This window comes from Heterodontus francisci, chromosome 35 (genome assembly GCF_036365525.1).
Source record: "Heterodontus francisci isolate sHetFra1 chromosome 35, sHetFra1.hap1, whole genome shotgun sequence".
Lineage (NCBI taxonomy): Eukaryota > Metazoa > Chordata > Chondrichthyes > Heterodontiformes > Heterodontidae > Heterodontus > Heterodontus francisci.
This window is the reverse complement of record NC_090405.1, coordinates 52,411,182-52,437,595: the sequence shown is the minus strand read 5'-3', so window position 1 is coordinate 52,437,595 and position 26,414 is coordinate 52,411,182. Positions and strand designations below refer to the sequence as shown.

The 26,414-nt window shown below is 40.9% G+C and overlaps 1 protein-coding gene across 1 annotated transcript in view; it reads left to right on the top strand.

Moving 5' to 3' along the window:
• The window catches only part of furina (furin (paired basic amino acid cleaving enzyme) a), a 119,415-nt gene extending 99,651 nt beyond the window's left edge, over positions 1-19,764 (top strand). Inside the window, exons 11-15 of the mRNA XM_068015604.1 lie at positions 2,015-2,132; positions 5,199-5,378; positions 6,949-7,073; positions 7,730-7,855; positions 13,227-19,764. Of these exons, the coding sequence (XP_067871705.1) occupies positions 2,015-2,132; positions 5,199-5,378; positions 6,949-7,073; positions 7,730-7,855; positions 13,227-13,795 (1,118 nt within the window). The 3' untranslated portion in view covers positions 13,796-19,764. The remainder of the gene's footprint in view (positions 1-2,014; positions 2,133-5,198; positions 5,379-6,948; positions 7,074-7,729; positions 7,856-13,226) is intronic.
• Positions 19,765-26,414: the final 6,650 nt, after the last annotated feature.

Below are 26,414 nucleotides of genomic sequence, written 5' to 3'. Positions count from 1 at the left end.
TAGTTGCCGGTAAGTCTTGCCATTTCGTTGGGGCCCAGTGCACGCTTTAAAATTTGTTTTGATGTAGGAGTCTTTTCTCTCTTGATGTTTAAATGACTTCAGTGGATCCGGAGGTTAGTGAAAGAGAGCCAGACAGGAGAGAGGCTCTTGTTCCAAATTCAGTTGCAATCTGCAGTCTGTCTTCAAACTGTCCTGTGAGCACAATTCAAAATTCCAAGTTGACCAGCAGGTTGATCATGTGACTAACCCCTTATTTGGGAACAGCTGCTTCTGGGGTTTGTGGATTTCAAAGCTCTCGGTAGGGGGTAGTGTAGTGTTGTCTCTTACACCAACAATATGTGGATCACCATTGCCCAGACCAATCTCTGTTAATTGAATCACTGAGCAGTTCCCATTGTCTTTTCCTAGGCGACTGTCTCTTAGAATGCACATTTTTTTCAGCCACTGCTGATCTTTATAAACAAGTCATCTCTCCACTCTAGCAACAGTTTAAAATTAATGTTCATGTGACAAAATTAATATGCCTCATGCTTGGCAGATGGAGGTCTTCATGACGCTGGGAATTCTGCGGCGAGTAACTCATCTCCTGACTCCCCAAAGCCTGTCCGCCATGTACAAATCACAAGTCAGGGGTGTGATGGAATACTCTCCACTTGTCTGAATGAGTGCACTCCAACAACACTCAGGAAGCTCAACACCATCCAGGACAAAGCAGCCCATTGGTAACCCATCCACCACCTTCAACATTCATTCCCTCCACCACCGACGCACAGTGGCAGTACTGTGTACTATCTACAAGATGCACTGCAGCAACTCACGAAGGCTCCTTCAACAGCACCTTCCAAACCTGCGACCTCTACCGCCTAGAAGGACAAGGGCAGCGGATGCAAGGGAACACCACCAACCTCAAGTTCCCCCCACCCCAAGCCACACACCATCCTTCACTGTCGCTGGGTCAAAATCCTGGAACTCCCTTCCTAACAGCACTGTGGCTGTACCTACAGCACATGGGCTGTAGTGGTTCAAGAAAGCAGCTCACCGTCACCTTCTCAAGGGCGATAGGATGGGCAATAAATGCTGGCCTAGCCAGCGACACCCACATCCTATGAAAGAATAAAAAACAAATTTAAATATTCTGTTCTGGTTCTGTTTTCCTGGCTTAATTTGAAGAAATGTTCTGCTTTTTCTATTTAATCAATATTTTGATGAGGTTGTCCATAACTGTCTTGTGTAATCTTTTCCTATGGCTCCTATGAGAAGCCTGTAGGTTCAGTAGATGCTTTTTGTGTGCTCTTTGCCTGCTGGGCAATCTTGCCTCCATGTGTTGATATTCTGTCTCATATGTTTATCATGAGCTTTGGAACTCCCTCGCTAAGTCTTTCTGTCCCTCCACCACCACCTTTTAAGACGGTCCTTAAAACCTACCTCTTTGACCAGGCTTTTGGTCACCTGTCCTCATCTCCTATGTGGCTCGATGTCAAATTTTGTTGGATAATTGCTCCATTAAAGCACTTTAGGATGTTTTATTATGTTAACGGTGCTATATAAATGCAAGTTGTTGTTTTGCCTTCACACACTAGAAAATTAAAAAGAGAAAGCATTTGAACAAAATAGCAGTTAGAAAAAAACGTTTCCTTAAACGATGTGTATTAGGATGTCACAAACGGGATGAGAGATTTGATGGGCGTCCTGTCCTTTACCTAACCCCTCAGCACTTTCCATTCCTTTACCAGAGCTGGAGACAAAGTCTCAACTTGAATCTTTTCGAATTGTCAGACAGTAAAGGATCGCTACATTTTCGACTGATTTTTTTCGCCCCTTTTTTCCTTTACTCTGCACCCCCTTTCTCTTTGCGACCCCCCCCCCCGGCCAATGTTTTGCAGTTGTGCTATGGATTGGCTTTCATAGTATTACAAAAAGCCTGAAACAATCTTATTGTCAACTCAACTATCAGAAAACTAGACAGGAATATTGCCATGATCTATGTTACTGATGTATTTCCCTGTTCTCATAGTCAGTCACTCGTATGGGTATGGGCTACTGGATGCTGGAGCTATGGTTGCATTAGCTAAGAACTGGACAAGCCTTGGAGATCAACGGAAATGTGTCATTGTTATCACCTCCGAACCAAAGTAAGTAGAGATTCTTTGGTCTGGATTTTCCTGATAAATATGCAGACAGAATTCTACCATAATTTGACATTATTTGCCTTTACTCATAGGAACGATGAAAATATGGATTGCAATATGCCTTAAGTGGGATGTTTGTGAATAAACTTCTGCTATGATTGTGAAAGATTCTTCCCCTCCCTTTTCCACCAATTGTCTCTTCCCTATCCTGAAAACATGGATTCCTGCTAGGGGTGTGGTTTCTCTAGTGTTGGGTGTTCCCCAGTTCTTCTGCCTAGTGAAACTTGACAGTCAGTATCAACAGGATATCTTGGAGGATATCCCAGCTATGCCCAACCTTGTCCATGCCTGATGTCTACACACACACTCTTTCCATCAGGGTCACAGGATAGCAACCAGACACAGAGTGTCCTATTTAGGTTTTATGTGTCTGTGGCTAGCTGTACTAGTTATGCTGAATCAGGGATTGAATAGTTTTTTGTGGTGACAGGGTGTCTGACAGATTAGTTGCCACAGGACTGTGGTTGTTGGTATAGTAGCAGGATTAAAAGTTTGTTTGTATGTGTTTGGGTGTGTGTGTATGATTTGGCTGATAACCTAATTCTGATGAAGGGACAATTGTCTATTACCTGTGTGAATAGTGAGACCTTTGCAATAGATCTGCCACAATTATTTGTGCTTCTACCAAACAACCTTTATTCAGGGATATTATAAAAAAGAAACCCTCAGCACTAACTTCAATCAGTTTATCGTTTCTCTATTGAGATGCACTTTTCCCAGAAGTGTTTTGACGATTTTACTAGCTTATACTGCTCATTTTAAAGTATTCTGTCTAGAGTATTTGAATATAATCCTTGAATTCTACTGCATTAATATGGAAAAGGGAAAAATGTCAGTACTTTTTTAAAAGTCAGTCAGCTACAATAAGTGAACCACAAAGCCGAGCAAGATCTCAGATTTGATACTCAGTCTGTGCTGTATTAGGTGATCTCAGACAGGCAGCAGTAGGGGTGCTAAAATCATCTTAAGTCTCTCAAATTAGAGAGGGATAATTGGCCAGGATTCCTGTTGCTGATGGTTATTTAGCATTACCCTACCGAGAGGGTGCAGACTTAGTGTGCCAAGTTTACATTGGCAGTTTCCATTATAAAGACAAACTCATAATGGAAATATAAAAATAGTGCAGCATGTATAATAGGGACAAAATTATATGTGTGCCTTGGTCCAATTATTTCCTGGACTCTCATCCTATTTCACCTGAAGCCTGTGGTTCATCTTGATTCCCTACGTGCAGCACCATGAGAGGTTGACGCATAACCTAACTCTTGTGTGAAATCATAAACCCAGCCTTTTTTGTTTGAGGTTCCGTGTCTGCTATTTAAAGAATACCAGTATTAATGATTGTTAAATAGCAAAAGTAATTTCGCAAGCTAAATTGTTTATACAGTAATATCTCAGTGCAGTTTCTAGGTAGGCGTGTACATGCATGCAGTATGTGGAACGTGAGATGCAGTAGCAACCAATAATGTCTTAGTACCTGTGATAATGGATAATCTAATCAGTATCATTTTCATTAAAAATGCATTAAGCCAATTTGCAGTATCTGATAGTGAGTTCCTGGTGTCTTGGCAGTTGGAACAGTAGATTATATTCATTACAGCATGATGTCAATTGAAGCAACATGTGAATAATGTCAAAATATCCTCTTGAGAATTCAGTGTAATGGGAATTTGTTGACTGTGTTTGTAGCGCAGCTGTAAAAATAGGACAGAAAATTTTAAGTAAACTGCCTGTTTTATACTACACATTTTTGTATTAACTCAAGCAATGCAGTATAACTCGGGAGTAAAGTTGTTTGAATCATACTTTGGCAGGGAGGGGTGGTTGAAAAAGCCTTCAGCTTCACATCATCTGGTATCGCTGCTTTGCACTGATTGTAAACTTACAACTTCGTTAACATTGAGAGTTCGAAATAAAGAACTTGCTGTTCTGTCAGGCCTGCTGGTTTCTGTAATCTAACTGTGGTTTGAGCAGAAGTGATAATGTATCACATGCTTTCAACAGTGATTTGGGAAATGCAGTTTACTTCATGTTACGTGGAAATGTGTTTGCTTGTATATTTTATCACTAATGGCTTTCTTGGAATCTCCACTGACCAGATGTTCTGACTTGCTGATCAAAAAGTTACCATCTGTATGTACTGTTTCATCCTTGAGGTGAAGAATATATGGCCAGCACCCCTGGTGTGCAGAATTCTTAACTATAAAACTTATTGCTTGGACAAGTGGCTTGTTGTGGTTGTCGCTCTGCCCAGGTCTCGCTGTTAGCATTCTTCTACCCTTTGTCTTTATGCTTTCCACATTGACTGTTCTTTCCTGCCTGCCCACTAAATGTGCTACTACTGTACTTGCTGTCTGCATGTTGGTGACTGCTACCTGTCTCCCGGACATTACATAAAAATGCAGTATGCCAGCTCCAAGTTATATTAAACACAGTAAGTGAAGAAAAGACTTGTGTTGTCCTAGCATATCTCTCAAATGATCCAAAGCACTTCATGTATGAGTTGATTGTTTAAGCCAGTTTGCACACAGCAAGGGATGCATGTCAAGCTAATCTGTTTCTTCTGAGGAGGATCTGGGGTATTTGGACTAAGACACTCCCTGCTGTTCTCCAAATAATATGGGATCATTTAATAGTCAGTTGAACCACCAGAGCAGGCAGGCAGGATCTTATTCTATCAGCTCATCTCTGACAGTATATTCTCCCCAATAAAACTCTAGTCAGCTAGCCTAGGTTATATGTTCTAGTCCTAGATGGGGTTTGAAACTAGACAGTTTGATTTTAAGGCAAAAGTTCTACCAGCTAGGACAATCTGAAATATGCAGGATTCAACCTGGAATTTGCGCTACAACGGATCACTAACCCTGGAAATGCTGTATGAGGCTCTGGGCCCCAACTGACTGATCTTGTTTATACTCTGCATGCTGATGGATGATTTAAATGGATATCATGATACTTCAATTCAGCTCAGGAATTTCTACAGTTCTGATGTGCAACTTATCCTTTTAGGGATATTGGTAACCACTTAGAGATACGGAAAGGGGTTGATGCGTGCCTTGGAAGTGCAAATTTTATCCAGTCCTTGGAGCATGTGCAGGCAAGAATCACGCTATCATACAACCGGCGTGGAGACTTGGCTATATACCTCACCAGTCCCATGGGGACAAGGTCAACTCTGTTGGCACCAAGGTATGATGTTGCTAATCACTCGGTGAAATCTGTAGCTCAAAAGAGGTGAGAGAGTGCGCAAAAATTACGAATTATAAATATCCTGTGAATAATGGAAACAGCTCTCAACATGCTGTTTTTTTTAGTTTAAGCACCTTTGTGTTTGAGACCATTTTGTTCATTTGTATCCAGCAGAGAGGAGTTTGAAGTTCAATGTGTTGCATTATGTAGCTGAGGGGGTGGCTGGATGACCCGCTTCCTCCTCTTGCATCCCCAAACCGGGTCAATTAAAGCTCTATGGAAGATAACGGAGTGGGTGAGAATGATGTATCTGTTGAGGATGAACCATGAGAAATCTAGTCCCTAATCCCTGATTCACTGCTGGTGGTCGGCACATATATAGTTGTAAGCCAGTCACCTGGAACGTGCTCCATCCTATCTGACTGGGGTAACCATCGGAGCTTTGATGGCACAACCAAAAGTGATCAGACACAGTCACAGCAATGCACACTAGTACCACTCCAACTCGATCTCCACAGCCACTCTAAAGCTCACTCATTGTTGTGATGTGTACCTCGCCTCATTTTACTAAATTCTGTATACTGTGAGTATGTCACTGAGTTGTACGCAAAGAGCAATGCAGTTTAAAGGTAAGTGATTGTACTGGTATTGAGTCTGTGCAATTGTAAAGAATTCTGAAGGAGTCCTGCTAGTGAAACTTGCTTTTATAAAAATGTCACTAAATAATGGGCTGGTTTTCACTTCAGCAAATGCAGATCTTTTACAAGCTCTGAATATTGCTGGGACATTTCTGTAAAAACTCCATACACAAACATTGCTTAATTGAAACAAATAATCAGAGCAATGCAGTTATTTAGGCACTTTAAAATATAAGAAATTTTAACCTTCCCAGAGTTGAAGGTGAGCTGAATCATCCTGTTTATAGGAAGTTTACCTTTAGGGGAGGTGGTTGGGGAGGGCTATTCTAATACATGGGATTCACATGATTAAGGAGTTTCTGACCTATATCCCATTTTGTCCGACTAAATGGAGCGTGTTATTGGACCTACCACTGCAGGGGTAATCTGAGAGTCTTTATCTCCAACAATGTTTTGTGCAGAGAGTAAACTTGAATCTACTTGTTTATGTGAAGCTCATGATTTAACTGCTGTGGCATTTGGTCTCTGGTATGAGGGACAATGAATTACAGTCCTTCATTCTTACCTTCTAGACTTTCAAGGACAGAAGGAGGACAGAGCACTACCCTAAATGTCATCATCTTGGAGTTCGATTTCAGGAGATCATAATTAAATCCCTGTCCATCACTCAGCAAATAGAGCATAGACTTTACCATTTGTATGTAGAATGCTGTTTTTGCATGATTAGCACTAAAATTGGGAAGGGATATTAAGCATTGCATTGTGCACTTTCAGAAATGAAGTAATGTGTGTGTACAATTACTTAAAAATCCTTTTATTTCTTTTGGGGCAGAGACAAAAGGAAATAATGGCATCAATTTTTCTTAGTATTTTGGGATGGAAGAACCATTGAGCTTTGTACTAATTTACAATTGTGTTTTTATCTGCTGCAGGCAGCGTGACTACTCATCTGAGGGATTTACTGACTGGGCATTTATGACTACACATTCCTGGGATGAAAAACCCTCAGGAGATTGGGTTCTGGAATTGGAGAATACGTCTGGTGCAAATAATTATGGTTTGTGTTTCCAAATTTGGCATTAAGTACCTAGTCTGAAACCCCGTTCCCCCAACGGTCATGTGTGAATCATAGAAATTACACTGCAGAAGGAGGCTGTTGTGCTTGTTGGAGCTACTGCTGTAATGCCTTTTCTCTGCTTTTTCCCCATATCCTTGAATATTTTTGAATATGTAGTTCGCGTTTAGATAATCTTGTTTCTGCCTCTTGTAGTAAATTTCATGTCCTAACAATGCTCCATTTGAAAACATTTCTTCAGTTACCTCCATCATTCACCTAGTGCTGGTCTTCATCTATGACCCCATGTTACTGATTCACCAACCTGCAGAAAGAGTCTTTTCCAGGTTTATGTGCTCAAAAACCTTCATAATTTTCAAAACTGGATCCAGATTTAAAAAGGTAGAATAATGGCAGGTGTATCCCTTCATAGAAAATTTATTAAAGGGCCACACCCTAACTGGTCTCTCCTCCTCCCACTTGCTGTCTTCCAAATGCTGATTCAATCTTTTTCATATTCCCAAAAAATTAGTGTCTTTAATTCTCTCATATAATCGTAGCTTTATTACAGTCCAGATTGTCGTTTAACATGCATGCTTCTAGCAATGTGTAGCAGATATTTGTAATACAGAAACTTTGTGCATTTATTATCTATTCAGGTACCCTGAGACAGTTTACACTGGTTCTGTACGGGACGGCACCAGATGACCACAGGCGGCAGAAATTGACCAACATCACGAGACCCACCAATTGCAAGACGCTGAACTCTCAGCAAGTGTGCGCGGGTGAGTAAGCAACAAATAAAAAGCAGGGGTTTGAATTTAACAAGAGGAATAAAGCTTTTTGTCTCAGAGCGCCCTCTACAAGCAGGAACCGGAAAATATTGACAAATATGTATCAAGAAATCCTTAAGTTCCCCTACCACTGCCCCAAACCCTCCAAAAAACCAGCATTACAGAGAGTAATTCATGGATGTTTTTTATGCTGTTAAATGTTTAACAAGTTAAATAATTCTGACTCTAGGAGTGAACAGTTCCATATTTAGTTTGATTGAGTTTGACTGTTGGCTTTTTCAAAGTGTCAAAAATTAAATGACTAATGAATATAAAATCTTTCAAATTAATTTTATGAAATTGACATAAATTTGACAGAGCTTAGTGAAGTCTTTCTGTAAAGTTATTGGCCTGAATGACTAGTGGTAACCTTCAGAAGTTAGTAGATGCTTATAATGGCACTTCACTTACATTTGCTGCCTAGTATGAGTTTTTTTTTTCTGTTTTTTTTACAAATGATGCGTTGAGCCCCAGTAGATAAAAGATCATCTTGCAGCATTATTGGTTTATCTTACAGGCTGACCATTTGGTGCTAATTCTTCCCATGTAAAGGGCCATTGTGTGCTTGTTGTAAAAAGCCATGGGTAAAGTTTAGTGGAGTGATTGGGGGCGAGGGGAACAGATAAAAAGGAATAAAATGACCACTTATTAATAAACTCTAATTTGAAGTTATTCCCGGTACAGGTCTGAAATAGTTACAAGTGTTCTACCTTAAAAGTGCCTGTATCGGCATTTGTGCTAACTGTGTTAAATTGCTACTTTCATCCCATAAAGAGTACTGTCATACTTAACTAAGATTAGAAACCAACACATCAGCTTATATTATTATGCTAGCCTTGCAGTCATTGCCATGTTATGGTGAGTATAAGCAATGATATAGTGAAACAAACTGTTCAGTCAATTTATTGTTTTACCTTTTAGAATTTTTCTTTTAACGAAACCTAGGTGAAAGACTACAGTTCATAATGCTGAGCATAATGACTTGACAAAGACTTAAGAAAAGGATGGAAAATAAGGTCCGTTGGGAATCGATAATTCCAACTTTGGAAAGAGAGGAAGGGAAGGGTGATGTAAGTGGGAAGTACTTTCCAGGGATCAGACAGCTGTGAGAGTAGGAAGAGTGTTGTCGGATGCAGTATTGGCAGCTTAGGAAAAGCTAGTCAGGAAAGTTCAGGCGAGTGATGACCAGCGTAGTAATTGACTAGAGAGACAGACGGACAAGAAAAGTTGCACCTGGATGTGAAGGGTGATTGGAGGCTGTGGTATAGAATAAAGTCAAGTCAACACAGTGCAGTAATTAGCTCGTGTTTTTGCGGGGCTGAGTGGGTTGGTGCCCAACTCCGTTTGATTCTTTTTTTTTCATTATGGCTTTTGCTTTGCAACATATTTTAAAATTTTCCCTGACTAGAGGTTCTCTCTTTGAGTAAATCTCTTCAGCTTTGCAGCACATCAGTCAGAAGGGGAAGCAGTTCTTTGTGCTCTCAAAGTGAACTTTGATTGTACACTTTGCAGTAAAGTGATAAATTTCTCCATGACCTGTCACTGTTCTCTCAGGGATACGTTGGCACTATGTTTGCTGACCACAGACGTGATGTGTTGAGAGCTCCTCAGATTCGAATGACTTGTAACCAATGTTATGACCAAATACCAGCATGTTTGCTGATTAATTTGTAAAGAAAGGGAGAAGGGGTTGTGTTTACAGGCACACAGACCTCTATGCCCTATTTTTTGAAATATAGGTTGATATGTTTAAAATCTTAAACTTTTAGCTTCTTTACGGCTTAATGGGTGAACGCAGATTGTTCAGATCACAAGGTCCAGGTTCAGTCCATCATGGTCTGTGTTCAGTCAGCTGCTGTTAGCTGGACAGTATCAGGGATGCTACAATTGAGGTCCACATCTCTGGTCTGGGGAGGGGAAAAATTGGGCAGGACTCCCACCCTTGGTTAATCTCCAGTGACTCTCACTGTGTGGGCATTGTGTGAAGACATACCTGGTTGAGTTCAGCTGAAGTTCCCTACATGGTTGAATAACCTGTGAGAATTCACTAAGTGCTCACATGAATGAATGGCTCCTAGGGCAAGATACCAGTAGGGCCTGTGTTTTGCTGAATTTTAGCAATTGAGGTAAACACCTGGATTTTATCACAAGAAAATAATTGGGGAAAATGCTTTGAAAAACTTCAAAGTTTGTCTTCATGCACCCTGCTAAGCATTTTAAAAGGCTTCTGTCTACTGATCAGGTTGCAGGTACAGCCAGTTCTGTTCAGTAAATTCATCGTTCATAGTCTGCTTGCTAAATGGAAGCAATGCCTCAGCTTTGTTTTGAGTTGAATTTTAAAACACTCAAGTTATCTGCTTTTAGATCCATTTTACATAATTTTCAGTGAAAAAGGAGTCTGTTGTTTTGATCTTTTGAGCCGTGTTTCAACGGGGAACATTTTAATAGGTGATTTTAAAAGAAGTTTGTGGGTTTCTTTGAAGTTCACAGGTATATTTTCTCATTTTTAATTTGTCTTTTAGGAATTTTTTTTATAACCTGTTTCGCATTCTTACCTTTTTTCCTACTTGTAATTTTAAAAAGAGAGTAGATTCATAGAAACACCTCTCCTTATTCTATGATTTCTTGTAAAAGGGAAAAGCTCTGTGAATGTGGGAAATCTGGAATGAAAGCACGCAATACAGTTACTGTTTGCTTAGCGAAGACAGCTGATGACTTCAGGTGCAGAGCCTGTATCAGAAGTTCTGAAAAAGGGCGTCCGCCTAAAATCTTATCCTTCCTTCCTTCCTTTCTCTCTCTCGCTCTCGTATACATATATATAAAATATTTAATGGGCACTGTAAATATTTCTAGTGTGTTTTTTTTTTATTTCATGCCTCTTTAAGGTCAGTACTTTAAAAAAAAAAATAAAATGCTGCTTTGTAATTGGTTATGTCCAGCTTCATTTATTTTTAATTATTGCCCATTTGATACTAAAATGATATTTGTCCTGGTTTGTAGCTGGTGCTCTAGCAGCGCATTTGCAAATTTAGAACGAGCTGCATATGCTGTTATCAAGCTAATTTAGTACACCATTGTATTTCTTGCTCGTGCTCATAGTTCCCAGTAAGTTCACATAACCTGTTGTTTTATTCCAGGACTATTGTGCACAGTGTAATTTTCTGCCCCAAAGGTGGAGATGCATTTCAGTTGGTCTACCCTTTTAGGGCCACTAAGTCCAATTGTAGTGAATAAGCACAAACTGAGTTTAATTGCAGTTGACTGGGGAGTTCTTGTAAATGATGAGGTTAGAAGAAAATAATGTTAAATGAACACTTTTATACCTTGAAGTGTGACATCTGAAATGTGATTGATCTCAAAACATATATCGACAGATTTGTATCTTTAAGAAGAGGGTATACTTAAGTCAGTACACTTTAACATACCAATACACTGCTTGTTGGATGCTCCTTATGTTTTCTTGCAGTTTTTCTTGGATTTCATGTCTGAGAACTGCTCTCGGTGCCCTTTGCTTCCAGTGGTCTGGAGTTTGCCTTTACCTACCCAATATCCAAGTAATTTTTAATGAGCCCAGGGTTGAAGCAGAAAACACTCAATAATTATATCATATGCACTCATCATCTAGGTCAACTTTGGAAGGTGATAAAATAAACACCTCACTGTACAGCTTGGATTCAAAATAACCACAGCAACTTGAATTTATACAGTGTTTCACAGAGGCATAATCAGTCAAAGATTGATGCTGAGACAAGCAAGGAAATTTTAGGAGAACTGACCAAAACTTGGTGAGGGATGAGTTTTAAGGAGGTGAGAGGGGGGGGGGGGGGGAAGAGGCGAAGGGGGTGAATTATAACGCAATGGTCCTAGAGGGCTGAAGGCATAGATGCCAGAGGTGAGGTAAAGGGAAGAGGCAATGCACAAATGCCACAGAGTCAGGAATAGAGAGCTTGTGGATGGGATGGAGGAGGTAGGAAATTTGAGTGCTGGGGGCAACACCGTTCAAGGAAACAAACTTATTAGCCAATTTAACCAATAAATGGATGTGAATGGAAGCAATGAAAAATGATTTATAACTATCCCCATTGGAAGATAGGACATAACGAGCAGTTTCAAAATGATAGATAAAATGTTGGCTTCTATCTCAAGGGGTTGGAATTTAAAGTGAGACGTCCAGAGTCTTGGTCAGATCCTGTTTGAAGTACCAAACCTCAGGAAAGATATTGTCCTTGGAAAAGGGTACAGCACATTCGCCAGAACGATACATATTTAAAGAATAAAATTATATGGGGAGGTTGAATAAACTTGGCTTGTATTCTTTTGAGCTTAGAATATTAAGGTGTGATCTAATAGAGGTGTTTAAACTAGTTTCTCTGTATTGACCCTAGTGAATCTCTTTCCTCGGGGGTGGGGTGGGGGGGATCCAGAACAAGAAGGCATAATCTTAAAATTAAGCTATTTAGTTGTGAAATTAGGAAATAATTCTTCAAAGGATGGTGAAAATCTGAAATTCACTCCAAAAGACTGGATGCTAGAACAATTGGAGCTTTTAATACTGAGATCTAGAATTTTGTTAGGTAAAGGTGTCTAGCTATATGGAAGAAAGGCAAAAAATAGTTTTGGATGGACTACGCAATGTGAATATGATATGCAAAATGTACTTTTCAGAAAATAACTGGGAGAAATTAAACACATTAATAAAGCATTTATATACAAATAAAAACAGTAAGGCTTGAATTGAAATGGTCTTGCCCCATTCCGAAGCTTCTGACTAGATGTAATATCAATAATAAATGTATCTAAATGAGTTGCGCCTGAACTTGGCTTTTAACCCTGTCTCGTGACAAAGAAATAAGCCAGTGCCATAATGAACGTTCGACTAAAATGCTTCATTATTGTTGCTCCTAATTCATCACCTGAAACTCCATTCTGCTGCTTCACCAGTGCTTCATCCTCACATTATACAGCTCAAATGTTCTCTGCTGACTCAACCCAAGTTTGAAAGGACAAAACCTCTCACTGTTATAGTTTATCATTCAAGTGAACACAGTAAAAATGGTTATGAAGCTTTGTTTAAAATACTGTGCAGACTCCTCAGACCTTTTCAGCCTTTAGTCTGTTAAACCAATATTAATTACACCAACTGTAAGTGAGCCCTTAGATCCTGTTTTATAATTAAATTCAATCTAGTCTTAAATAATGGGGAATATTTGTTATCTTGGCTGAATCTCTTTGCCTTGTCTGTCTGGAGCCTCACTAGCTGAAAAGTTGTCAGTATTGAAATTGTTCCTGAAGTATTTGTTTCTCTCCTATTCTGTTTTCTCAGAATGCAAAGACATGTTTTTTCTGCATCAACAAAGCTGCGTGGAAAAATGTCCGCCTGGCTTTTACAAAGGACTCATCGATGGTCCCATGGAAAACGACATTGAATCTCCTCAAGTTTTGGCCTGCCTTCCTTGTCATGCTTCCTGCCGCACGTGCAACGGGTTTACAGCCTATCGCTGCCTTTCCTGCCTCCCTCATTCACACTACAATGAAATTGAGTTGAGCTGCTCACCGCAGATGCAAGTCAGCAGGGAATCTCCCCTGGAGAATGAGGAAGTTGTTGAACCGCTGACTGAATCACATGTACCAATATGGTTTGCGTTGACCATCTGTGCCTTCATTATAATGGTATTTTTTATAATATTTATAGTTCTTCAGGTCAGATCAGGATTCCAGTTCAGCAAAGTGAAAGTCTACACTCTACAAAACGGGAAAGGGATTATATCTTACAAAGGAATTTCTGACACCTGGAAGGACGGGGATTTATCCGAATCGGATTGTGAAGAATTTGATGTTGAGGGCCAAAGTGAGAGAACGGCATTTATAAAGAAAATACAAAGTGTCCTCTAATATTCCTCTTTCAAATGTTCCATCCCGTTGCTAATGAAGGGTTATCTGTGTCTCATTTTCATGGACTTCAGGGAAAAGTGTCTTTAGGGGACAAGAAATCCACGCACGCATTTGTATGTGGACGGTGGGTGTTTGAAATGATGTTGGACACGCTCCCTTATAGCTAAACTGTTGACAATACTGGAAATTGGGCATTTTTCACAGCTGTTAACTAGGGTAGGTTGGTGACTTTAGCTCCCAGCAAAACCTGATCAGGGCATAGAATGGTAAAGTGGAATAGAATTTTTTTTACAAATCAATATTATACAGCAAAATTGGTAATTACGGAAATTTTAAGACTCCCAAAATTGACAAGAATGTTATTGTCTGGATAAATTGAAGTCAATTAATTTTGACAAATTTGAAATTGCATTTAGAAGACTTTCCGAAAGTTATTTTAATCACAGCATGATGGAAGAGAGCAGAAGCTTAACTGATATTTGGTACAGTGTCACAACCAGTTTTTGAGTAGTAGAAATAGTTTGTTTCAAGGGGTACCATTTTTGCACTTTAAATTTAAAAAGAAATTCCATCCCTTAAAATACTCAGTGAACGGTAGCTGAAGTTTGAATTAAATTTTAAAATATTTCTCTCAATTAATTCCTTTGACTCGGGTGAATCACCTGCCAATGTGGGGCTGAGGAATTCAGGCCAGTAAGCGCTCAGATTCAAACCCTAGTCTGTGCTGAGTTACGGTACTAATTGTAGTGGTTACGGCTTATTGCTCCTGGGAAGCTTAGGAGAGAAGCTTGGGGTCCTCCTGCTCCTGCTGAAAGTGCGCATGTAGACATCTGAGTCAAGTTTGGGCTTGGCATAGTGACCTGCATGGCCAACTAACCTGATACACTTCCTATTGAAGTTCAGATGTGAAGATTAGCACTTGGGTGCAGTACCATCAGGCTGATAACACCTGTGGAACCATCACCCAGCAACGTCAGGAGAGGAGGGGAGTAAGAAAAATCAGTTTGTTGGCAAGAACTTCACCTTCCAGAGCAGATTGGAATCCAGCAATTTTGGGGCAAATGAAATAATCAGATGTTTAAGAGGAACCGCATGAATTTGTTTTACACATGATGTGAACAATTCATTTGTAACCCAGTTGTTTGAGCTATGGAGTTCCCAACAGGGAACCAGTGATTTATATACTTACAGACCTGGGGTTCAAATCAATGCTTGACTGGGGCAAAGGTGGTCACTGTCTGCTAGGCAAAGTGACCTGTCCTGAATAGAATGAGGCCCAAAGCACAACCTTCCCACTGAATTGGTGATCTCACCTGGAGAGGCCAGAGGCTGGTACAGGAAATGGAAAAATATCATCCAAGTGCAGTGGGAAGCGCTTCTGAAGTTCGTGCTTCGGTATGTTGTTTGGCTAAAGAAGAGAGGCCTTGCCTGACCCAACTTAGGAAATCATTTAATTCCCAAGCAGTAATACGCCACTTTGGGCGCAAAAGATGCCCTCTGAGTAGTATAAATATTTATTGCACATCACATTACTTATTGAGGTGTTGATGCAGCTCACCTCGCTAGCACTTTATATAGTTGCTGGAACTCCTGCTCCTATTTAACACAGCACCATTTTCAAATAGTGTCTCCCAGTTATTTTAATTGAAGGAATTCGGTGCATACTGTATATTATTGGTCAGGGAAATCTGATGAGGGAATGCTGTTGCAGCTGTTCAATGAAGCAAATCAATGCGAGCAGCCTGAAATTGGGCATTAAATGTGATTTAATCTTGAGATTCACATTTTCTTAATGTAGTCTGCAGTCAGTGTGGTATTCAAGATTTGTAGATACAAATGTAATTTTGTTGAACTGTGTTTCTAAATATGCACCAAGTTTAAAGGAGGGGAATTGTTTCGGTATCTCGGCATTTTAAGAGAAATATAACTGGGGCATGGGTAATGGGTTAGATAATGTCCTTTTACTTCTGGCAGCTGAGCTCTAATCTAGCCCAGTCTGGTGGGATGGGAGTTTCCTTTCTAGTTGTAAGGGCCATATTTGAAATGAGTTGGGTCACTCAAATTAATTCCAAGTGGGCACCAAAGTGCCCTTAATTTGGCAGTAAATTGGCAATCTCATTCAAAGTTGACAGGGTGGCTGGTGTGGGAAATAAGGGGAAATGTTTCACTGTGTAGGCAACACTGTTCTGGAGCTGAGTCCCATTGAAGAGACAACGTAGAGGAATCGTTACTTTGTTTCTAACCCATGCTGTACCTGCCCTCAGCGTGTTGGATGCTGGCAAAGACTTGTCTAAAATGGAAAGTGTTCATTTCCGAGCGCCACCATTCCTCCCCATTATGAATGTGAACTTCATAAGAACATGCCTGCTGATGCGTGATTCTGGACACAAGCAGTCACAAAACGCACAGTGGCGCAGTGGTTAGCACCGCAGCCTCACAGCTCCAGCGACCCGGGTTCAATTCTGGGTACTGCCTGTGTGGAGTTTGCAAGTTCTCCCCGTGTCTGCGTGGGTTTCTTCCGGGTGCTCCAGTTTCCTCCCACATGCCAAAGACTTGCAGGGTGATAGGTAAATTGGCCATTATAAATTGCCCCTAGTATAGGTAGGTGGTAGGGAAATATAGGGATGTGGTAGGAATATGGAATTAGGGTGGGATTAGTATAAATGGGTGGTTGATGGTCGGCACAGACTCGGTGGGCCGAAGGGCCTGTTTCACTGCCGTATCTCTAAACTAAAAACTAATCTAAACTAAACTAAAACCTTGGACAGGGTTCCTTCTGAACAGTTTTATAGTTTCTACAATCTGGTCAGTGCTGCTACCTCAGTTAATCCTTAGAGAGTTGATTATTAGCTTTCCCCTTTTACCATTCATGCCTCCTGACTGGCAATAACATTTGTGGCTGTTAGCTGTGAAAAATGTTTATCTTCTCTGCTGTATGTCTGTAAGAAAATACAATGAGCACAAAACATCATTGGGGTGGGTGGGATGTCTTTTTCTTCAAGTGGGGGTATTAAACTGAAATGGGAGTTCAGGACTTTGGGGCAGAAAAACCTTCAGACCATTGAATCCCTCTCAGGGCGATTCACTGATGACATCAAGATTTCCTTCAATGCAGCAAGGCAACTGACTCAGAAAAATAGTTTTAACATTTCATTATTCTTGATTTATAATGCATCAACAATTATGGATAAAGATGTTAAGCATTCAACATCTGAAAGTAAAGCTTCAGGACTAGTCAGGGAATAATGCTCATAGAACTTGTTCTTTCTGCTATAGATGTGTATTTTCCTAATCCATGCCTAGTCGAATGATCCATTGCTCTATATTTGAAAGTGGACAACTAATCCTTTTTATTCCCAATCAGTTTGTCACAGGCTTATGTAGCACACCTACACTACAAGGAAAAAAAATTCAAAGTTAAACCAATGCATCAATGCTATGCCATGCTCTCTCAATGCATCACCTCAGATTGCTTCCACCACTACCCCAGCCAGTGACAACCTTTTTCCATTTAGCACTTCATCCTAGTGTTGCAACAATGCTTTCCCTAGAACACCCAAGTCTGGAAGGACAGAATCTCTGTTTAATGCTCAGGTAGGTGGGCTTTTTCCTCTCATGGTTCAAGTGGGACCTATCTATCAAAATTTCGCACACTTGCTGTTGTACTTCGCAGAAATTCTAGTGGGAAAATTATGCTTTACACAACTTCATATTACCCATATTGTGTTATCACAGTGTAAATGCTGAATTACTGGTTTCACCTGAATTAACAGAGCAGACTTGCCAAGTCTGGAGATTTTGGTGGAGGGGTTAGGATGGAATACATTTTTGCGTTCAGCCAAAATTGAAAGTAGAATATATTGCCAGTGACATAGTAGAATTTAGGTTAATTTTAAACACCCAAAATGCTCCTTTTAACCAGGATGTAGAAGTTTGGGGAGAATTTAATGTTGGAGGGGATTTAATTTTGTTCTGCAGGATAACTTGCTGAATGGGAGTGATGTCTTCAGTGAAGCATTGTGCTTTTATCACAGCCTTGCACATAGTTCTAACAAGCCAAACAAATTGGGCCTCATTTGAAATCTACCATTACCCCTGAGCTGTGTGGTAGAAACCCTGTCCTTGATTACAACATTCTTTTTGATTGACCTAAGCCAGAGCAGCAGTTAGGGTGCTACATTTGACCTCACTACCCCTGCATCAGAGATGCTGAAAAACCTGCCACCGTTCCTGCTCCTGAATATTTCCCATCACACCTGCTGGAAAGAGCATGTGTGGGAATGTCTGGTAAGGGTGGATCTAAAGTTGGCTGTGATGTTGTCTACAGTTGAATAGACTGCTGACTTTTCTTGGCTTTCATATGGAGAAGGGCTGCTTAGATGAGGTATAGCAGGACAAACCAACCCCATTAAGAATTGACACATTCAAGAGCTGAGGGGAGAAAAATTACCATGGGAACAAAAAAGTCACTCTCTGACATTTTGTGCAAAGCATGTTGATCAGTTGGGGTTTTAAATATTTGAGGTTTTCAGATGAAATGATTAGAATCTGCAGTATCAGTCAATTGGGCCTCTGGTATGGAAGTTACAGTCCAATCTCTATACCCCTGAGGGTGTCCTGTATAGTGTTACCAGCCTTGCTAATACAGTTCCTGACTGTGTTATCTATTGACTTTGCACTATATGCACAATATTCTTTCATTTTATTATGAATCTCGAGCACTAAAACAGTGTTGTAAAAGCATTGCTGAAATCCTAATTGTTAAGCAGTGCTGGTTCAGTCTGGCTTCTTTGAACTTGTGTAAAGTGATGGCACCATGTGACTTTTATTTTAATAAAGCAATATGATTGTGGGCCTTAGGTGGGGGGGAGGTATATGATTGTCAATCAATGAATTCAAGAAAAGTAATTGTAAATAATTGTAATATATATATTATAAACCATGATTTAATAATATGCAACCTCTTAATGTGTAAAGGAATTGAGCAGTACGTATGCGTCCATCAGGGAAATCTTGAGTTGAGTTGATTATCCCGGTGCTTTGTTGGATGATTAGAGAAAAACGACTTTGCCTACTCTGTTACTTTGTTTTTGCAGTGCATTGTGGGATACTTGGTGGGATGGCAGGCAAGGGACACAGAGCTGCACCTAAAATGGTGTTGGAATTGCAACAGTCTCCTCATGTGTGGGTGATCTATGAATCCTTGTACAGGTATCGACACCCAAGTTCCATTCCTACCTGTGTTGCACCCGAGCACTTGGTTTGGTGCTGTTTCTCTTTCCTGAAAGGCATGACTGTTTTCCAGATGATATGTTGTGCTCTGGACTGGGAAAGAAGGGAATAATCTTGCCTTTTGCGCCACAAAAGGTGACCAATTTAGACACACTGATCCGTTCCGTCCATTCCCAACACACCTTTTTTCACTGAATATTAAACCGCTCCAAGTTCCCATGTTTGTCAACGCACTTTAAACTAAGTGACTTTTTTGACGAACCCCTGGATGGTTTACCCTGCAAATCACTGCTCTGTGGTATTTGTTCCAGCTTCTTGTGTTCCGACACCTACCATGTTGAAACACAAACCAAAATCTTTGTTTGGAAGGGTTGAGGAAGTAGCTGGTGAAATAGCTTAATACTGTTCTGGGTGGGTTTTTTTAATAAGTTATTGGCGCACTAGCATATACAACATATTGAGGATGAAGAGATCAATCTGGTCATTTTGACCCTTTTGCACAACTCTTAATGGTGAAACTTTATTGTGCAAAAACTATAAATGATTAGTTGTAGCTACCCCAGAGTACCAGGGGCACTCTAATTGACTTGTTGGCAATGTGTAGGTAGACATTAGTTTTATGCATTTCCGGTGATCAATCAGTGACAAGCTTTATCCTAACTAGGTGAATACCAAGTGGCAGAACTTTTTGCACATTTTGTTGGAGATTAAGTGTAGTTGTAGTTCATAATAAATGACGACACTTCAGTGGCTTATGTTCTCCTCTTCCCCTCACAATGTGTAGTTGCATTGCACTAATATATTTTATCATTCCAAATCTTGTCTTAAGCATTATCCATTCACAAAGTCAAGTCTTTAATTGAAAGTGCTTCTTAAGAGACTCTCCCAAGGGCTCGGAGGGTGAAGGTATTCTGCAAGGTAGCAGTGAGCCATAGGTTTCCACGTTTGATTCTCAATCTGTGCTGAGCCATTAATTTCAGGCAAGTTGGAACTACAGTTGGCCTCTGCACCTGAAGATGGGATTGGTGAAATTAGAAGAGGAAACCAGAGTTCCTTGTGCTGATTTGCTATCCAGTGACTTCTGTTGTAAAGTGCACATATGAATGAAGATCTAGGAGCACATCAAGCTATATTATGGTGCCTGCCCTGGTGAAATAGCCCATCAACACACTTTGCCTAAGCTTGCACCTGAAGACACTTGTCAAGAGACTGGAAGACAGCTAGCACCCATGGAACTATTCCCTTGTGTGAGTCAAGTCTTTGGGAGAGATAGAGAGAAAAATTAGGGAGGAGGTGGGCGATAGAAGAGAAATGTGCAGCACCCAAAACCATTCAGACATTAAATTGAAAGGGCTACATTAACTCAGTTGCAGTCTTATTCCACAGTGCAATGCACTAAAACACAAGAGATGCTTGCTGTGATGTGAAGTCCAAATGCTATAATGCTGATATTGTGGATGATTTACTAAGATAAGTGAATAAACATATTTTTGTACAATATTATATAGTGCACAGTAATTTTCTTGTAATATAAAAGTTGCTTAAAACAAATTACTCTTATTATTTAATGGATGTGGAAATATTGTCATAGATCTACTTAAAGAAATTAAAGACAGTTTCAAAGCAAAACAATGTTGTCTTTTCTTTCTAACGCGACAAAAGTCTAATCGTTTTAGGCAGATGTTTTAAGTCTTTTTAGATGTACCTACTGTGTATTAATTCTGGATTTGCAATGAATATTGCAGTTACAACTGTACTTCTTTGGCCTCCTTATCTCGAGAGACAATGGATAAGCGCCTGGAGGTGGTCAGTGGTTTGTGAAGCAAGGCCTGGAGTGGCTATAAAGGCCAGTTCTAGAGTGACAGGCTCTTCCACAGGTGCTGCAGAGAAATTTGTTTGTCGGGGCTGTTACACAGTTGGCTCTCCCCTTGCGCCTCTGTACTAGTTTGGTCTAAAGATCTAGTGTTGCAAGTGATCATTGCAGTGATCTTAGGGTTGGGTTGTGTCACTCTTTGGCGTGCAGGGAGTGTTTTTTTTAAGAGAAGGCTGTGAACAGAGGGAGGTAGACAGCCAACTTCTTAAATATAAAATAAAAACAAGAAATGCTGGAAATAATTAACAAGTCTGGCAGCATCTGTGGAGAGAGAAGCAGAGTTAACATTTCAGGTCAGTGACGCATCACCCGAATTGGCAAATGTTCGAAACATAATAGGTTTTAAGCAAATAAAGCAGGGGTGGGACAAAAGGGAAGGACAGAGGGTCACAGAGAATAACTGACCAGGAGGTCATTGAGCAAAGGCAAACGGTACGTTAATGGTGTGCTGAAAGACAAAGCCTTAGTGCAGCAAGGGTGTTAATTGCCAGAAAAATGAACCGCCTTGGTCCAAAGCACGAACATGAAAAAAAGGTGGGTAGGCACATGGTAAAAAAGTGAATGATGAAACAAACTAAAATGAAAACTTAAAAATATAAAGGGGAGCATGTCATGCTCTGAAATTACTGAACTCAATGTTCAGTCTCACATGCCTAATCAGTAAATGCGATGCAGTTCCTCAAACTTGCGCTGATGTTCACTGGAACACTGCAGCAAGCCCAGGACAGATATGTGGGCATGAAAGCAGGGGGTGGGCTGTTGAAATGGTCAGCAACCGGAAGCTCGCGGTCATGCTTTTGGACTGAGCAGAGGTGTTCCGCAACGCGGTCACCCAATCTTCATTTGTTCTCCCAATGCAGAGGAGACCACGTTGTCAGCAGCGAATACAGTATACTAAATTGAAATAAGTACAAGTAAATTGCTGCTTCACCTGAAAAGAGTGTTTGGGGCATTGGATAGTGAGGAGAGAGGAGGTAAAAGGGCAGGTATTACACCTGCAATTGCATGGGAAGGGGACGAGGTGTTGGGGGTAATGAAGGAGTGGATCAGGGTGTCATGGAGGGAATGAAACCTTCGGAATGCGGAGGGGAGGGGAAGATGCGTTTGTTAGTGGCATCACGCTGGACATGGCGGAGGATGATCCTTTGGATGTGGAGGCTGCGAGGGTGGAAAGTGAGGACAAGGGGAACCCTGTCGGGGTTCTGGGAGGGAGGGGAAGGGGTGAGGGTAGAGGTGCGGGAAATGGCCCGGACATAGTTGAGGGTCCTGTCAACCACAGTGGGGGGGAATCTTTGGTTGAGGAAAAAGGAAGACATATCAGAAGCGCTGTCGTGGAAGGTTGCATCATCAGAGCAGATGTGTCAGAGACGGAGAAACTGGGAGAATGGAATGGAGTCCCTACAGGAGGCAGGGTGTGAAGAAGTGTAGTCGAGGTAGCTGTGGGAGTAAGTGGGCTCATAATGAATATTAGTAGACAGCCTATTCCCAGCGATGGAGACAGAAGTCGAGGAAGGGAAGTGTCGAAGATGGACCATGTAAAGGTGAGAGAAGGGTGGAAATTGGAAGCAACTTTGATCAAGTTTTCCAGTTCAGGGCGGGAGCAGGAAACCGTACCGATACAATCATCAGTGTACAAGAAAAAGAGTTGGGGGAGGGGGCCTGAGTCAGATTGGAACAAGGGATGTTCACATTCGGGAGCTCTGTTCTTAATGATGGTATTAGCGCAGTAGAGAGAGATGACCTAAGTTCAGGAGACCAGGATGGAGAAGCAGTTTGGGTAGAGATGAGAAATCATAAAGGTAGGAAGTCACTTGTGGGAGTGGTGTACAGGCCACTTAACATTAGCCACACTGTAGGACAGGGTATAAAGGAAGAAATAATGGCAGCTTGTCAGAAAGGTGCAGCGATAATTATGGGGGATTTTCACCTACATATAGACTGGAAAAATCAGATGGGCAGATGTAGCCTAGATGAGTACATCAAATGTTTTCAGGATAATTTCTTGGAACTATATTTTCTGGAGTCAACCAGAGAGCAGGCCATACTAGACCTGGTATTGTGCAACGAGATGGGATTAATTAATGACCTCATAGCTAAGGCACCCCTAGGTAGCAGCGATCATATGATTGAATTTTACATTCAGTTTGAGGGAGAGAAGAGTGGGTCCAAGTATCTTAAACTTAAATAAAGGAAATTATGAGGGTATGAAAGCAGAGCTAGCTAAAGTGAACTGGCAAATCAGGTTAAGGGATAGGTCAATAGAGATGCAATGGCAGACATTTAAGGGGATATTTCAGAATACACAGAATAGATACATTTCAATGAGAAAGAAAAATTCCAAGGCTGGGACCCGCCATCTGTGGTTAACTAAAACAGTTAAAGATAGTGTCAAACTTAAAGAAAAAGCCTATAATTGCACAAAGATGGGAGGCAGGGCAGAAGATTGAACAGAATATAAAAAACAGCAAAGAATGACTAAAAGATTGGTAAAGAAGGTAACGGAGTATGAGAGAAAGCTAGCTAGAAATATAAAGACAGATAGTAAGAGTTTGTATAGATATTTTAAAAAGAAAAGAGTTAAAGTGAGTGTTGGTCCTCTAGAAAGTGAGTCTGGGGAATTAATGATGGATAATAAGGAGATGGCAGATGAATTGAACAGATATTTTGCATCGGTCTTCACTACTGAGGATACAAGTAACATCCCAGTATTAGCTGTAAGTCAGGAAATGGAAGGGAGGGAGGAACTCAAGAAAATTACAATCACCAGGGAAGTGGTACTGAACAAATTGTTGGAGCTGCGGGCTGACAAGATATTGATGGACTTAATCCTAGGGTGTTAAAAGAAATGGCTAGTGAGATAGTTGATGCATTAGTTTTAATATTCCAAAATTCCCTAGATTTGGGGAAGGTTCCGCTAGATTGGAAAATAGCGAATGTAACTCCTTTATTCAAAAAGGGAGGGAGACAGAAAGCAGGAAACTACAGGCCAGTTAATTTAATATCTGTCTTGGGGAAAATATTAGAAGCTATTACTAAAGATGTTATAACAGGGCATTTAGAAAAATTCAAGGTAATCAGGCAGAGTCAACTAGTTTTGTGAAAGGAAAATCATGTTTAACCAATTTATTGGGGTTCTTTGAGGGAGTTACATGTGCTGTGGATAAAGGGGAACCGGATGTATTGTACTTAGATTTCCAGAAGGAATTTGATAAGATGCCACAGCAAAGGTTTTTGCAGAAAATAAGAGCTCATGGTGTAGGGAGTAACATATTGGCATGGATAGAAGATTGGCTAGCTAACAGGAAAAAGAGTAGGCATAAATGGGTCATTTTTTGGTTGGCAAGATGTAACAGGTGGTGTGCCACCGGAATCTGTGCTGGGACCTCAACTTTTTACAATTTATATAAATGACTTAAATGAAGGGACCGAAGTTCTGGTTGCTAAATTTGCTGATGAGATAAAGATAAGAAAGTAACTTGAGAAGAGGATGTCAGGAGGCTACAAAGGGATATAGATATGTTACGTGAATGGACAAAAATCTGGCAAATGGAGTATAATGTGGGAAAGTGTGAAATTGTCCACTTCGGCAGGAAGAATAAAAAAGCATATTATCTCAATGGTGAGAGATTGCAGAGCTCTGAGATGCAGAGGGATCTGGGTGTTTTAGCATGAATCACAAAAGGTGAGTATGCAGGTACAGCAAGTAATTCGGAAAGCTAATAGAATGTTATCGTTTATCACAAGGGGAATTGAATACAAAAGTAGGGAGGTTATGCTTCAGCTATACAGGGCATTGGTGAGGGCACATCTGGAGTAGTGTGTACAGTATTGGTCTCTTTATTTAAGGAAGGATGTAAATGCGTTGGAGGCAGAACAGAGAAGGTTTACTAGACTAATAGCTGGAATGGGCAGGCTGTCTTACGAGGAATGATTGGACAGGCTAGGCTTGTATCCACTGGAATTTAGAAGAGTAAGAGGCGACTTGATTGAAACATATAAGATCCTGAGGGGTCTTAACAGGGTGGATGTGGAAAGGATGTTTTCCCCTTGTGAGAGAATCTAGAATTAGAGATCACCCATTTAAGACAGAGATGAGAAAAATTTTCAGTCAGAACGTCGTGACTCTTCGGAATTCTCTTCCTCAAAAGGTGGTGGAAGCAGAGTCTTTGAATATTTTTAAGGCCGAAATAGATAGATTCTTGATAACATAGAATTAGGAGCAGGAGTAGGCCCTTCGAGCCTGCTCCACCATTCATTATGATCATGGCTGATCGTCCAACTCAGTAGCCTGTTCCCGATTTCACCCCATACCCTTTGATCTCTTTAGACCAAAGAGCTATATCTAACTCCTTCTTGAAAACGTACAATGTTTTGGCCTCAACTGCTTTCTGTGGTAGTGAATTCCACAGGCTCACCACTCTCTGGGTGAAGAAATTTCTCCTCATCTCAGTCCTGAAAGGTTTACCCCGTATCCTTAGACTATAACCCCTGGTTCTGGACTCCCCCACCATCGGGAACATACTTCCTGCATCTACCCTGTCAAGTCCTGTTAGAATTTTATAGGTTTCTATGAGATCCCCCTCACTCTTCTGAACTCCAGCGAATATAATCCTAACTGACTCAATCTCTCCTCATACGTCAGTCCCGCCATCCCAGGAATCAGTCTGGTAAACCTTCGCTACACTCCCTCAAAAGCAAGAACATCCTTCCTCAGATAAGGAGACCAAAACTGCACACAATATTCCAGTTGTGGCCTCACCAAGGCCCTGTATAATTGCAGCAAGACATCCCTGCTCCTGTACTCGAATCCGCTCTCGCTATGAAGGCCAACATACCATTTGCCTTTTTTGCCGCCTGTTGCACCTGCATGCTTACCTTCAGCGACTGGTGTACGAGAACACCCAGGTCTCGCTGCATATTCCCCTCTCTGTTTATAGCAGTTCAGATAATCTGCCTTCCTGTTTTTGCTACCAAAATGGATAACCTCACATTTATCCACATTATACTGCATCTGCCATGCATTAACTCACTCAACTTGTCCAAATCACACTGAAGCCTCTCTGCATCCTCCTCACAACTCACCCTCCCATCCAGTTTTGTGTCGTCTGCAAATTTGGAGATATTACATTTAGTTCCCTCATCTAAATCATATATGTATACTGTGAATAGCTGGGGTCCTAGCACCAATCCCTGCGGTACCCCACCAGTCACTGCCTGCCATTCGGAAAAAGACCCATTTATCCCTACTCTTTGTTTCCTGTCCGCCAACCAATTTTCTATCCATCGCAATACACTACCCCCAATCACATGCGCTTTAATTTTACATGTTAATCTCATTTTCGACTTTGTCGAAAGCCTTCTGAAAGTCCAAATAAACCACATCCACTGGCTCCCCCTCATCAACTCTGCTAGTTACATCCTCAAAGAATTCTAGTAGATTTGTCAAGCATGATTTCCCTTTCGTAAATCCATGCTGCCTCGGCCCGATTCTACCACTCTTCTCTGAGTGCTCTG